Genomic DNA, 17,361 nt, shown 5'->3' on the forward strand with positions numbered 1-17,361 from the left:
TATTGAAGTCAATATCCAGTTAAGTTGAAAAATGATGTTTAATACATTTATGTCGGTGTGAACAATCAGTAATAAGTGTGTAAATACGCGAATAAGCTACGTTAGTTAAAATTATCATGACGGAAGTAGATAAATAAAAGAAAATACTGACTAGCAATAACGTCGATAACCCAAGTAATAATACGAGATAATCTATTAGTTTATTAATTGGTATCTACGTGTATATTCTAGCGAGTTACATATGCGACGAGCGCGTGTTTTATAATTATTTATCATAATTTGTGTTACTTTTCTAATTTGTGAAGTGTGAGCTAATTATAATAAAATTTATTATAGCATTATAATTTTATTTCATTATAATATTTAAGTATGGAGAATCAAAATAAATTTAAAATAGCAATCGACAAACTTATCAAAAGTAAAAAGAGAGATAACAATATATTTTATTTTAGTTCTGAAAAATACAGTAAAAAGATTCAGAAAGTAAAAGAACTGAAAATTGGAACACAAAATAAAACAGTAACGAATAATAGGCTTATACGTAAATATGATGCTGTGACAATTGCTAGAAAAGAAAAATTAATCAAACCTATAGTTGATAATGACTCTGACGTTTTATATTACGTCACAGTAGATGAGTTGTTTGATGTAATTCACACGACACATTTGGCAGTAGAGCATGGTGATAGAAATAGAATAATGACTGTGTTAAAAACAAAATATTGTAATGTGACAACATAAGCAGTTATGGCATATTTAGGTTTATGTAATAATTGTCAAATAAAGCAATCAAATCCAAAAAGAGGACTTGTGACAAAACTAATTCTACATACATTCCGCATTTAATTCAAGGGCGCAAATTGATTTGATTGACGTGCAATCGAAAAACTATAATAATTATCGCTATATAATGAACTACCAAGGTCATTTAACAAAGTTTGTTATTTTAAAACCTCTGAAGACAAAAAGGGCCGACGAAGTCGCTTTAAATCTGATAGATATTTATACAATATTTGATGCACCTGCTATACTCCACTCGGATAATGGTCGTGAGTTTGTAAATGCTATAATAACAAATTTAAATGAAATGTGGGGAAACATCAAAATTGTGCATGGCAAACCTCGTCACAGCCAGACTCAAGAATCAATTGAACGGGTGAATAGGGACGTTGAAGAAATATTGGGTTATCGGATGGCTGAAAATAAATCAAAAGACTGGTCAATGACATTAAAATTTGTGCAATTTCAAAAAAATCGGGCTTTGAACTCAGGTAAGCATACTAGTAAAAACAATTTTTTTTTTTTAATAATTTTAATTTTAATTAATTAATTTTTTTTTAATTTAAATATATTTATAATTAATCTAAAATAAAATATTCTATTCTGTATTGAAATATCCAACGGATAAAATAACTAATGTATAGGTAAGACAAAATATCCAAATAAAAAAAAAATATATATAAAAATTAGTACATTATTGTAACATAGTTCATTTTCAAATCACATTTTATTAACATTTAACCACTAATAATACAGTAATAAAATAATAATTGTAAAAATAATACGAGTATGTTACATTGTATAATATAATACCTATATAATAGCAAAGCTTTAGTTATCAGGATTACATTGCAATTTATTACGTATATTATATCTGTAATATATATCGTAGAAGACATAATAAGTTAGTCCAAGCTGACAATTTTATCTAAAATTGAAACGAAGTATTGATTGTAATCATTGCAGTTTTCGTCACCGAAACGAAAAAATATATATGTTTTATTATTTTATAACACTATAGTGTAATACATTACCTATAGAGCTATAACTAAAGATATATTTATTATACAAATGTTAAATGTAATTAAAATGTGATTTGAAAATTAACAATATTACAATGTACATATTTTTATAATTTTTTTTTTTATTTGGTTATTTTGTTCTATACATCAGTTATTTTATCCATTGGATATTTTGGTACAGGATACGATATTTTGTCCCAATACCGTTTATAATAGGTATTGGAAAATCACTATATGAGGCAATGTTTGGTTATACAACGAGAACAGGACTAGCTTCAGCAGGAATACCTTACGATGAAATAAAAAAACTTAAGTCAGAAGAGGATATTGAAACACTATTTAATAACAGTAATCATTCGGATCATGTCAATGCAGCAGAAAATTATTTAATCAGTGTTGGAAATCTTGACAATGAAGACAACTTAGAATCAGAAAATGAATTAAGAAATACTAAAAACATAGCTAGTTATTATTAAATATTAATCATATGTAATTTATAAAATAGTAACCGTTGTCTTTTTAAAAGTAAAAGGATTGAAAAAATCAAAGACCAACGACAAAAATCGGTTATCTGTCTCGAAAAACAAGAGTCAAAAATATTGAGATTGACTAACGAAAAATTTTCAAAGCTGAAAGTCGGTACAACTGTTCGTATCCCAATATCAGATGTTAATAGAACACGAGGTTCTCCGCTTAATTTACTTGCTGTTATTATTTTGTGTGAAAATGACTTGTATAAATTATGTAAGATAATTTTAATTTGATAATATTTATTTAATTTCAAATAAAATAAATATCCGAATATTTGAACCAGATACAGAATATGGCATGTTGAAACACAAATATACACGAGCACAAATTTTCCCATGTAAAGAAAAATTTCTAGAACTAGATGAAGCCATGAAAAAAATTAAAGATAGGGAAATAACATAACGTGAAGTCGCAAGGCATGCATCGATAGTCATCAAGACTTCAATTGATGCAACTGCAAAACTGGTTGTGGTACTAAAAAATGTGCTTGCAAAGCAGCAGAAATGTTGTGCAGTTCAAAATGTCATGGTAACCAAAACTGTACAAATAAATAATTTATAATAATATACAGCTGTTTTATTCTTTCAAATTGACCTAACCTTTCATTCAATTAAATACTAAAATAAAAAATAAATCACCCAAAAACAATAAATCATTATTATAAATAGTACCTATACTCTATAGTAAAAAAAATCAGTGTATTATTTAAGATTTATATCATCTTTTACCACCAGTTTTGGTAAATGACGTCAAAAGCCGGTGAAAGATGTAAATTTGAGTTTAAAATGTGGTTTTTTACGTCATTTACTTAAATAATCGAATCATTTTGGTAAATGACATTATTGACCGGGGAAAGACGTCATTCACCGATTTTCGTCTTTCACCGTAACACATGCATTAATACAAGTTAGTATACAATATATTTGTTACATTGTGCAAATAGTTTTTTTTAAGCCACTTTATTACTTCGTTTATCTGGTTTTATATTTTAAAAATAACTTTTATTTATATGATCTGCACGTCCTCTGTTTTGGCTTTTTCCAAACGATCTTAATGTATCCCGAACATTTTTTAAAACGACGTCATGTTTTTGAACAGAAATAAACGAAAATATGAAACGGAGAAGTAATAGCAGTGATATTACATAATAATATTATGCTTTAAAATAAAAAACACGAAACGTGACTCCCAATGGAGAATTTAAAAAAATACGCGTAAAAAACATTCATTTTTATAAATTCCATAGAGATGTTAAAACATACAATAAATAGTTTCTATAATATGAGGTAAACATTTGTTTTGTTTTTTTAAATATTTTTGTAAAAGGTTTTTATTTTATTTATTAACAGTTAAGAACAGGTCAAATATTATACTAAAACAGATTACTATCTGTACATATAATTATTAAGAGTTATTAGGTGCATCTACCTATACGAGTACTTAAGGTAATTTTATTATACAACACGAACAAATAATACTCGTAATAAATTCGAACTAAACTCTGTCTTAATGAAAAGGTATTATTCAATCGTCATAATATTACAGTCTCCCGTTACTTTTGTTATCTCCTGAGCCAGCTTTTTCATGCGTATGTGCGTGCATACTTCAGCAAAAAGTCGCATTCATGTAAAAGCGCTCAAATACGTATAGGATAGACAGGTTCCCTACGTTTTCAATTGTTAAACGTCTTTCAAAATTAAAATTCTCGTGACTTCATCTAATAATAATTTTCTATCTGTTTATCAACGAGCACAGTAATCCATTTAATTGTTCACGTGCACAAATATTTAAGCTAGCGCGAACTTTGTAGTTCAGTGACTCCATAATAACGTAATAATATTGCGTAATAATATTAAACATATATATCGAGACGTCATGAAATTGCGTCAAAACAATTGATTCCTGCGTCGTAGTGATGTAAAAATAATAATTTTCATTCAACAAAATCGCGTTATAGATCTACTCTTACCTAGTACCGTAATACAATATCATTAATATCATCATTGTCGGATGGCAAGCAAAGGTCTCGTCCGACGTTCAAATGAAATAATGATAAAATTGATTTACCGTGTAAACTTTTTACAAGTACGATTCGAATGTACTGTCGGACGAACGTATCACCTTAGAAATAATAATAGATTATCGCGTGACGGTAGCGATTCGTTTGTATTATAGGTTTGGTTTCGTCTGTGTTAGTATCGTTTTTAATGGTTGTAATTACGAGCGCCCTCGCGGATATATAACATAATATATATACAACATACATCTTCGAAAGATGTTGCGTTTTCAAAGTTTCTTTTAAAGACATTAACTATATTAACCACATGGTATCGATCGCACGTACGTCGCGGTGTAATTCGTTTATTAAAACGTTTTAAGTTATAGTTTAATAAACTTTGTACCCGCGTATACGACTGGAAATCGATTGGTAACCTTCCGACGAAAATCGTGATTTTTAACTATAACGGGCGGTTAAAGTGTCGTTTGCGTGCCGAAATCACGATTTCGATTTTTGAGTTCCGATAAACGGTAGACCCGTTTGGATTTATTATCATTTATCTTGTGTTTTTTTTTCCACAGATCAGCCCGGCTATGTCGACGGTCAGCCTGAACGGTCAGATAGAGCTGAGGTGCATGACGTCCTCGTCGAACGACGGACCGCACTCCATCACTTGGTATAAGGACGGCAGAGTGATGGCGGGCAGGGCGCAGAGGGACGTGCTAAGGCTCGTGTCGGTCAGCCGAGGCGATTGCGGCACGTATCAGTGTCTGGTACGCAGGGGCGACGGGGAGACAGCCCAAAGCGCGGCCACCGTACGCTTGGGTGGTGAGTAAATCAATTTACCGTATTTTTGATATATCACGCGTGATCGCTTTTGAAAATACATATAATATACCGTTAAAACTGCTATCGCCGTATACTACAAAATAACGTTAAAATAATTCTACTAAAACATATATATGTTACTTACTTTAATCGCACTGACGATGATATTATAGTAATAAAAATATGAATAATATGTAAAATAATAATTAATGATAACAACATAAGCTTCCTATAAGCAAAGTCTCCCCCTCTTCCAGCTCTACCCCCTCCCCACACACACACACACACACACTGATGGTATCATTGTATTATTAAACCTCGCTTTTATTAATTTAAAAATCACGCGAGTGAATTCAGAATTCGTAGTACACTACAGCGTAACAAGAGGAGAGCGATTCAATGATTTTCATTTTTTTTCCATTGGAATTTTTTTTTTTTTCATCATTTCCGTCCGATGACTGTTGATATATTTGAATGTACACACCCAAGCGCAAGCAACATTTTTTCAAAAAAAAAAAAAATCCAATTTACGTTTAAATCAATTTCCACACACACGCGATAACAATAACGCACGCGCTGCAACCGCATTGAAATTAAAAGCGTTTGATCGTCCACACAAACCATTGCGGCATATAATAATATATTACCCTACGCGTTCGGAACGAGACAGAATTCAATATATACTTGTTGTAATGTAATTGTTTTTAAATTAATAGTTGTTAAACTACGTGTAGGCAATTTACGATTCGATAAGTTCCGCATTTGCGATTTTTAGCTATATCAAACGAAAATGTACTAACCTCGAAAATACTAATTTAAATATAGTTGGGAGCACGGAGTGTGGTCAAAACACTTCAATATAATGAGTCAATAATTTATAGACTTTCGTTTTCAAAGTTTCATACGCTCGAAACTAAATAAGTTTGAATACGCAATCAAAATATAACTTTGAATATTTATTGACACATTGTAAGCTGTGGAAATTATTAATACATATTTTAATGACAAATACTTCTATCAAAGTTCAATAAATATTATTCTAACATCTAACTTGATTTAAAAGTTTTACTCTATCATACATTAATAATAAAGCATACTCTTAAACTTTCCAGTGTACGTATACTTACTCTCATACAGCTCGTATGTACAGTTTATAATTGATTTTTAAACAAATTTAAATACGAACAAAACAATATTATGTCAGAATAAAATTTTCCGAAGTAAATGTACAAAAATAATTCATCTCACACAATCAGTATAACTATACTATTATAACAACCATTGTCAAAAAAAAAAAAAAAAAATGAAAATAATTTAATTTTGTTCACGAATGCAATGAATTGTCGTTCTGCAGACGCCCCACCGATTATGGAGTACACGTTCATTGAGCAAACACTACAACCTGGTCCGACAGTGTCGTTAAAGTGCAGCGCGTCTGGAAACCCTACACCGTCAATGGCATGGTCGTTGGATGGTTTTAAATTACCAGATCATCCGAGGTGAGTGATTTTATAAATCATACAAATATTCTGTCCTTTGTAGACAATATATACGATATAATACAATAGAAACCAGAAAATAATGATTTACTACAATCTGCAGCAGAAAATAATAATATATAGGTACGACTATCACGTCCATATCCTATTGGCTGTAACGATGGTTACGGTGCTATTTTAATATTTACTTCATAAAATAATCAGTACAAATACTTATATATGTGTTCACTAAAAAATATTTGAATTTTATCTCTCTTCAGGATAAAAATAAACAATTACTCTGAAAAAAAACTTTATTTGACTTTTTTGTTATAAACTGTAATATTAAATATAGTTCATTTTCTATTTTGCTTCATCAATCAAAGTCTGTCTGAGACTCCGAAAATCCATAAACAACTTAAAATAACTTTCAACAGTTATATTCTAAATCACCATAAAAATATTCTTGATTCAAACATTATCTTATTGTGTAATGTAAATAAAGTATTATAGTATATCGCAGAACTTGTATTTGAGAATCTGAGTCGTTTATAATATTGTAACAGTTAATGTTAAAAGTCTATCTTACAAATATACAGTACAATTACAAATTATTTTTAAAATAAAATATCTTAGAATATATTTTATACACGAAAATGTTAAACTGTCGTGACACGATAAATTGTGCCAAAATTAAACAATGCCAACTACTGGTAAAATCCGTAATATTGTGTCCACTACGCAAGATTTTAAACAACAGCCTTGTACCACTCTTCTCGCCAATCCACAATATAAGGTTACCAAGTACCAAAAACGGGTGCCAGGTTTAATTCTTAAAATTAAATAAAAATAACTGATTTTTCTTCTTAAAAGTTTCATTACTATTGTAAATAAATAAAAGTGAAAAATTCAACATTAAAGCAAACATCCGAGTATTTACTAAAAATTCTTTTCCAACTGAATTCATCACTAAAAGTCAATTCTTGCGAAATTTCGTTAAAAGATTCACAAGTGAATGAACGCATTTGTTGCTAAGATCGACATTAAATAAATGAAAGAACACGTAGTATTTTTATATAACATCGGACACATTAATTAAAAAAAATCTTATAAAAAGTTTTAAAAATTTACTAGTAAACCTCTTAAAAATGTTTATCAAGTAAATAAATATAGGTTTAAAGTATATATTAAATTTCCATTTCTAAGAGGTTAAAATACTTCATAATATTCGTACTGTTCCAAAATATTCTAACTGTTATAATAACTATAATATTACTTGTAACTTTTCCTTGGCTTATGGTCAATAGCTACGGTGATTATAGACCCATTTCATACTTCAGATAACTAAATAATGTAACCGGGCAGGTTAACCACGAAGGCGATTACACGGCATTATCGTGTATCTTGTCATTATACGGTAGTTTAAATATGTCTGACTAGAAAACTACATTTTTCGAATGAATTTTACCTCTCCATATTTTTGAACCAAGATTCCATTGTAAATCAAATAGCTTAAAAACTGAACAATGAAAATTTTAAATAAAATCTGTCTTGCAAATATATTTAAAATTATATTCATGTCATCTATCAGCTGTTACTTTTATAGCTTGTGTCTTTTATTGTTCATCAATTATTTACACATCATTTAACTAAGCTATTTCATGAAAGTAAATAATGCTTATTGAAATATCGATTTAAAATGTATACATTGTAATATTATTAGTTATATAAGTATATACATATTATATAGGTGAACATAATAAAATTAAATATCTTTATCATTGTTCAACAATAAATCGTTCCGTTCATGAATATATATTGTTCTATTAATATAATAAGTTATAATAATTTAAATATATATCATTTGAATGTTAAAAAACCACCAAAATATGTTTTATCAGTACGACGTTGGATTTAAAGAGTTCAATTTTCAGATATCTAATTGGTCAATACGTTACGCTACATGGAAATATTGTTAGTCATTTAAACATATCACAAGTTTTGGTAGAAGATGGAGGTGAATATACATGCACAGCCAACAATCGAGCAGGAACTACTTCGCATTCTGCTAGGCTTAATATCTATGGTGAGTTTTAATATAAATAATAACTTAACATCTTAACTCATGTAAAACGCTAAACAATTATCAAAACTTATATCCAATTTCTATTGCTAAAATATAGGTAATTTTACACGTACGTCATTAATATTGATTACCTCTCACTGGTTAATACCTAATTTATATGTATAACATAAAGTCCAAATGGTATTAGTATGAAAACTAAAATCATAACACAAATTTCAACCTCCGTTCCTATAAACTTTGTGTAAATAAAAAAAACATAAAATTTCGATAACTATATGTATATATATATATACTTTTTAAATAATTACTATTTACGTACAAAACAAATTTGAACATATTGTAAACATATATTTTTTTTTAAATATGTATAGTCAAGGCATTGTTCAAAATATTATGTTAGTCATGGTTCAACTAAAAAATAATGTCATATAAATATAGTATTTTTTTAAGCAAACATTTTTACTTTTTTGGTTGAATACATCATTGTTAATCAAACTCATTCATAAGATTTTTAATAAAATTACTTATTTTCACAATAATATACAATTCTGAATCCTATATAATGTGTATACAACCATCCTAAAATTATCCACTTATTGGTATAATTTTATAAATTTTAATCCTGATATATACGTTTGTATACATTTTTGTTTTAATATATTCATATTATCGTATGAAATTTTTCACAGGTGATCCGTACGTGAGACCAATGAACAAGATAACGGCCGTGGCCGGAGAAAACATGAAGATAAAATGTCCTGTGGCTGGATACCCGATTAATGAGATTAGATGGGAAAAAGGTGAGTGATGTAGATCCCTATATATGAAATGCATATATCCACTGTACTTCTAGGTATAAATATGTTGTGCAAAAAAACGTGTTAAAACTCAAAATTGAGCAAACCTCAGAAATTTTTAAGAAAAACGCAGGTAGTACATGTCCCACAGTCTTGGACAAAACGTTATATCCCAGTTTTTGCCCAAGCAAACATATTGCGTATTTCTGACCAATATTATTTAAGAAAATTCATAGCAATTATTCAGGAATATTTAATAGAAAATAAAAAAAATTGTTATGGTTGTTAACAATTAATGCCAGAAATCTGCAAACATTTAAATAGAAAGAACAATTAACAAGTAGCAATATGATGTACTTAAAACAAAATATAATTGACAAAATTGAGAATTCAAAACTCGTTAAAATATGTTTTATATTAAAAAAATATTATATACCTAATATGTGTAGCAACAAATAAATAAAATCATTTCAACGCATATATTAAATTAATTAATTAATATATAATATATAAGATTAAAATGTCTCAAAAATGTATTTTTGTTGCATTTTTATTATTAAAATATTTATGATTATACATTAAGTAATTCATATCTTATATTATATGTGATTTATTTACCAATAATTATTTTACAAACGTTTCTTAATCATTTTAGCTTTTTTATTTTTTAAGCTAACACTATAATCATGAATATGTTAGTATATTTATACTTGTAAAATAATATAATTTATTTTGTCGTAAAGTGATAGTTAAGTTTAGTCGTTAAGTCATAAATACGCCTATAATGCCGAAATACGACATTTAATACAACTACCGGGCTAGTTCGCGTTTTTCCTGTGCATTTCTAAGAATCGTCTGATTTCAAATTTTACCCATAACACATATTTATATGCATGTAAATAACGGATCCATTTCCGATTTTCCGTTCACATACCTATATAGATGGCAAAGAATTACCGGAAGACCTGAGGCAGAAGACCGATTTACAGCTGGGCGTGCTGTCCGTGATGTCAGTACAAAAAGGAGTGGACTCGGGCTCATACACGTGCATAGCAAACAACAAACACGGACATTCAGCCAAGATGACTACTTCGGTGGACGTGATCGGTAAGGTTTTTGACACGCGAAAGAACGCGCATCCATGGTTCAAGGGGCCCCGAGCAATGTGATTTAGATGGTTGGAATACTTGATATAGTGGCGACGTGCAAACAAGGGTTGTTCGGATATGGGTCGCGCCACCACCGCCTGGCACATATATCGTATTATAGTTTGTGAAAATACTGATTTGACGTGACTTTTTCTTGATGGGAGGGTGGGGAGGGGAGTTATGGCTGTGGAATTACCATGGCGGAGGTAGAGTGGCAGATGGGATATAAGATGGAGCAGCTGAAGTTTAACTGGAAAGTTATCGACCAAAATTACTCCACATACATAATACACGTGTTCATTATATTATGATATATTATAGAAAAATTGATTTTTCAACTTGACTCAAATGTTTTAAATTACACTAGCAGTGAAAAAAGTTTCATTGAAAAAATGTTTACATAATAGATTTTGCCATTTTTGATTAATACAATATTATAACAAATCATAATTAAGGATAATTGGGATTTTAATCAACTTTATATGGTTTCCAGTTGACTTTGAACTCATTTAACTCTATATTTTAAAAAAAAAAAACTGCAAAGGTAATTTATTTTAATTGTTTGCTTCAAATATTAAAATATTTCATTATTATTCACATTATTATAGCATATAGTAAATTCAAACTTTTAATAAAACAATACAAAAGGTTAAATTAAATGAATTATTCATGATATCATTCAAATAATTATATCAATAAATTTAAAATCTATGAAATTGGTCATAAATAATCATTTCCAAGACAAAACATTTTAATTTTAGTTATTAAATTCGAATAAGGTACACCTTCTAGATACATCAATATTATTATTATTAAAGTACGTAGGTAGCCTAAATTATATAAATAATTTTAATGCATAAATAAAAATTAAATTAACAAGATTTTCATTAATAATAACCTCATTAATTAAATAAATTTGATTGGTAAATATTTATTTGCTTATTATAAAATAAATAACGACTGTATGTTTAAATGTATATAATATATACTCGTATAAACATTACACAAATATAATAATATATTGTTTTAGATTTAAACAAAATGTAATAAATTTTACGAGTAATTTAATATCAGTCATTAACATATATTGAATTCATTAATTTCCTGCAATAAATTTATTAATTGCGCCATTTAGTTTTAACGAGACCACTCTCTGGACAACCTATAGGTTGATCATACTCTATTCATGTCAAAAATAATAGATTTATTGACGTTACATCAAAAACATAATTGTTATGTCAACATACATAACATAGGTATAACATTCTTAAATTATTTGATCAAATTAAAATCCTACAATATTAAAAAAAAAAGAAAAACAAATGAAGTTTGTAAAGGTAAATATCCTTTTATTATTTATTATTTTAATTATTCAATTATAAAACAATTTCACAGAAAAAGCAAATTAAGATACATTTTTAGTCTACAATAATGACAATTTTTAACCAATTTTAATAGATGAGCAGTCCGATATTTTTTTCTAAAGAAACATATTAATTTAATTATTAATGAGATAAACATTTTAATTTGAAATTATCAGGTAAAAAATAATATTTATATACTATACAATAATCATTATTTCATTCAAACATATTCCCTTTATTAATTATTAATAGTAAACCTACTAAACCATTCATACACATTAATATTGAATTTAACATATTGTTGTAGTATTACTTTTGTAATGTCTGGTATTCTAACAATAATAATATTATTACGCTAATGTAATGGATACTAGTCTAAGCACATACTTCAAATCAAAATACATATTGTTTCTGCGAGCCTATATATTTACTATAGACTAACCATTTCATCAGCTTGATGTATATAGAATACCAAAGTAAATAATTAAAATTGCAGAGCTTTCGAGTGCATGATCAAATACTATAAACAAAAGTATCATCATTTCGTTTTTAATTGAAAAAGTTTCTATACAGACAAAATATCATTATAAGATCGTTTTGATTTAAAATGCATTTCACCACTATAAATATGAAAATTTGCTCACCTATTTTCGAAAAAATAAGCATAGTATCTTCCATTCATATAACATAATACAATACATGGTTTTCATGTATATTATACCTTATCAACCGAGAATACTCGTTATAACGCTGTAATAGTATTATAAAATATATCATTATGTGTTAGTGAAAAGTTATCCATCAAAGAAAATATTATATTTTATCTGCAGTGCATTAGATACATACCTATTGTACAGAAAATATAGATACTCTCAACTCTCAAACACAATGTTGGAAAACTAGACATACATTATAGAGTACAAAATCGTGTGTAGCGATTGAAAAACGTATTTTACCTTAATTCTAGGAAATTTATATTCTTCATAGAATCAGATGATATTCCGGAATATTAAAATCACGTGATCGAGTGGAAAACGAATTTGTTCTAGCGTTTACAAAGAATAAAAAGGTTTCCTTCGACACAAATATTTTACATGTTCACCAAACGTGTATAATATATACTTTTAGTCACGAATTCGACTTAAGGCACGGGAAATGACTGCAAACGCAAATTGTGCAGTAGCGATAGAAATTCATAGTCATCACAGTGAATTTAAAATAAGTTAACCTGTTGAGTGCCGTGTTAAATTCAAATCGGTTTTTCAAAAAAAAAAAAAAAAAAATCATTGAAACACCGAACAACCTTTGACGGGACCACGTATAGAGGGACCAACATGAAAGATTCATTTTCAATATGTTTGTATTTTTCATTCGCCTGGGCCACCTTGAACCGATTTATATATTATTACCAACAAAGAAAATATTTTAGAACGCACAATTTGATTCAACCAATAAATATACGATACAGCAATACCCAGTGTGTATTTTCTTTTTAAGTTTTACCGCGTTCACCGCCAATGACATAATTTAATTTATAACTTCACAAAATCGGCAGTATAAAAGAATCGTTTAAAATATGAGTCGCTGTAGGAAACTTTTGTACTTCTAACCGTACTTTATCTCTCCCTTTTTGTCTGTGGTCTATCAAAATGTGCTTGTTCTAAATTTATTCTTCGTGCACGTATAATTATGATTGTTTAACACAAATGTTTATTTTTAGCAGTTTAAGAAATAATTAAAATTAAAAATTTTACTTTAATCTTTAAAAACCAAATATAATATATATAATATTATACTTATACTATTTCGCGTTACGGCTGCACATCATTGTCCACGACGGCGAAAATGTCGGCGAATTCCTCCGTGTATAGCTGAAAGAATTTTTAATAGATTATAGCACCACATTCCGTAAACGTAAATTGTATATTGACCGCAATCGTTTTTATTTTTCAATTCGTTCTCTTTGCCGTTATCCCATCAAAATGGTTTTTCCATCGATGCACGCTAAACGAAATTTTTTATTAATGCAGAAACTTGTACGAGGTATTGAAAAGTTCTTTTATTTCTCTATTCGCATTAACAACAACGACTACAACATTAATAATTTCAAAACCATTTCAATAATATAATTTTAATAGTTAGCAAAACTTTGTTGTATAACGATAGAGTTTAACACGTTTTTCAGTACAAATTGGATATTATTTTTTTTCAATGTTAATAAATTTGATTTCAAAAGTTTAAATTTTGATACCTAAATAATTATCATTATTTTGTAAGTGTATGGATATAGTACAATACATGAATAAAACTATAGTTATGAATTCTAGTTTTTTAAAGTTTCTGTGTTCAACCAAATAATATGAAATATTATATTGTATTCACTCTATCTGTCCTTTACACCGTCGTTATTTAACAAAGAATTCACATTTTTTAGTGATTTCAGAAGAAAATATAATAAACATATAACTGCAATTTTAAACTGTTTAAGACCCAAAAACTAAACTAATACAAAAAGCATGATGATAATTTATAAGCATTATGATATTACTTTAATGTCCTTTAAACGTGTATTATGCGTCAATGTAAATACTTAATATCGAAAAAAAAATACACGACCATTAAACCGCATAATGCCGAGACATCAATGACATTACACAAGTACTTAATATATAAATCCGTCGTCCCATCTGCGTTCGCAATAAAAAGCTCGATTCCAATACTATTAATTGTTAACGTAATAATACGTCACGGTTGGTTGAATGTGAATAATATACATAATAATATTGTATGATAATAAAATAATATTATATGTTATCCATTCAATCATTTTCCTTTGCAACGATAATTTTTATATTTTATTGTAGTACTTTTTTTTTCACTCTTCGTGACTACGTAAAAAATTGATCGACGCAGTGTGTATATTATATCCCAATCGGAGACACGGTGGTAGTTTTACCGGAAGTCTCTATACTATGATACATGCATAGCATTACGTTCGCAAGCTTGATAACTTTTGAGTTACCGGACAGTAAAAACTTATCGTTCGAAACCGTTCGACGACGTTTCGGAGAAATAATTTCTGGCAAATAGAAAAATATATAATAAAACTCCAATAGTAATCCGATACGCGATGGCCGACAAGTCTGGTAAACTTTTTTCTCGTAGATAAAGTAGTCGCGAAAATCCAGAAGTTAGCCTACTAATACTTCATATATTATTATATTTTTTATTGTCTATTCGTTTGAATATAGTACGGTGCTTATGTGGAAATAGGTTACAAATTACAAAATAAAAATTTAAATTATTAATTTAACCCAATTTACAATCCTCAATTTTGTTTCATGTCAATTATTTAGATTAGTTTATGACAAAATTTTCACATATGCAGCATACCACACTAATACTGATGTCTAAAGTCAAAAATTTTAGATATACATAATTGTTATTATAGCTAAGTTTTCCTTTTAACTTCGCGTTTATGACAAAAGCACCGCAATTTAATATTCCTTGATCAATTATTAATCAAATCTTCGATAGTAACTTGTCATCATTTTTAATTTTGTAGCTTTATATATAAATATATTTATAAATACAAAAATAAATTATTGTATTCATAGAATTGGTACCCGACTACAATGCAGCTAAATAAAAGGAAAAATAATGACAAAAATCCAAATTTCAATCTGAGAAAAAAAATTCAAAACAATAGAAATTGTTTACCCGACAATGATTAGATGTGGTAAACTTATTAATCCCTTTAATAACAATGATAAATTGATAATTAGTAGCAACATGGATAACTGTATAAGTAAACCGATTGAAGAAGGATATCACAATAAGTGAAAAATGTAGGTCTATGTAGGTGGCACTTGTCAAGCATGCCAGTGATTGCGGAAATTTACCACAATCTATAAACATTTGGGATTGGGTTATTCTAAATTTCCAAATACTTTTTTTCTCAAACAACTAAATACCTGTAAAAATATAAAATAAGCTCGTTAATATGTGATTTTATATTAAAATTACACAATTTATTCAATTTCAGTTTAACCAAATCTCGAACAAAAATTAAATTCATTATAGGTAAACATAATTTCAATTATAATCCTAATAAATCAATATTAAAAAATAATAAAATCTTTCTTTCTTCATGTAAAATAAAAAAATCTCTGTCTCGCATAAATGAATGCACTAATAAAGTATTTTAACGAGCTTTTTAAACACAATCTTATTCTAACGGCGTTTAAAATAAAAATTAAATATTTTAAAAATAGAAATTTAAATCAAAAATACTGTAGACATCGATAAAACAAAATAACATCGTTATCGGTAATAATATGAACATTTACATTCTTAACCCACTATAATATTTATTTTTTTACCACTTTACATCCCAGCTTATAGTGTTGTAATAGCAAAAGTATCGTTTTGTCTTCTCCAGAATGGGCAAATGTAATTAATCTTCCTAAAATTTCACCTTTTTTTGCGTAAGTCAGAGTGTTTGAAATTTAAAAACGAAAATCTCACGAACGCTTACAATGATAGTATTGCGCAATGCACATATGATTAAAATAACATCTAAAAATCGGTTCTCAATTACTGATTGATTTCCGGGTAGTCTACGTGTATTAGGTATACGAGTTGGTTTCAATAAATTATCATTTAAATAATAAAACAATGTTCACATTAACTCTTTCAACAATTGTTGAAAAATTACTATTTATTAAACTGACAAAAGTTTTACTGGTTAACACGTTTGTTAATTAATCTACATTCTACATACACCTAAAATAAAAGCAATACGCTGTATATATGTATTTTCAATAATAATACTAATAATAAAACAGGTATATAATAATATAGTCTAAAAACTCTAACCTAATATAAAATAAGCCGAAGTTAATGAAAATGAACAATAATAAAAAAAAAGTTAACATGGTAAAATTACAACATACAGATGAAATGAATTGTAAAATTCAAAATTAGCAGCCATTCAACTTTTTCATTCGTTTCTTTACCTATTGACTTTTCTTTTTCACCCATTTTTTCGACTCAAGTGTGCTTCTTTGTTAAAAATATATTCCTTATTTGATCTTTTTTTTTTTTTTAAATTACCCCGTTCAATGTGAAGTGGATGAAAATTCTGCTCATATTTTTGGAGAAAAATAAAATTACAGTCATCAGTTTTTAATAATGCCCAACTACTAACGCCTGTTTGTAGTACGAACGAAATCCAATTCAAACAGTCGCCGCGTAAAACTATCGTAATGGTGGGTAGTATTTATATTTTCACTCAACCCGATCCATTCGGTATGTGCGTACCCAGAC

The 17,361-nt window shown here is 28.1% G+C and overlaps 1 protein-coding gene across 6 annotated transcripts in view; it reads left to right on the top strand.

Moving 5' to 3' along the window:
* The window catches only part of LOC112598374 (Down syndrome cell adhesion molecule-like protein Dscam2), a 132,667-nt gene that overhangs the window by 88,003 nt on the left and 27,303 nt on the right, over window positions 1-17,361 (top strand). For all 6 annotated transcript variants that reach the window (XM_025344824.1, XM_025344836.1, XM_025344815.1 and 3 more), the window contains exons 7-11: window positions 4,914-5,160; window positions 6,515-6,659; window positions 8,573-8,724; window positions 9,414-9,524; window positions 10,464-10,628. In XM_025344824.1, coding sequence (XP_025200609.1) covers window positions 4,914-5,160; window positions 6,515-6,659; window positions 8,573-8,724; window positions 9,414-9,524; window positions 10,464-10,628 — 820 coding nt within the window. The remainder of the gene's footprint in view (window positions 1-4,913; window positions 5,161-6,514; window positions 6,660-8,572; window positions 8,725-9,413; window positions 9,525-10,463; window positions 10,629-17,361) is intronic.

The sequence above is a fragment of the Melanaphis sacchari genome, unplaced genomic scaffold (genome assembly GCF_002803265.2).
Source record: "Melanaphis sacchari strain LSU unplaced genomic scaffold, SCAv2.0 Contig0_pilon_pilon, whole genome shotgun sequence".
Lineage (NCBI taxonomy): Eukaryota > Metazoa > Arthropoda > Insecta > Hemiptera > Aphididae > Melanaphis > Melanaphis sacchari.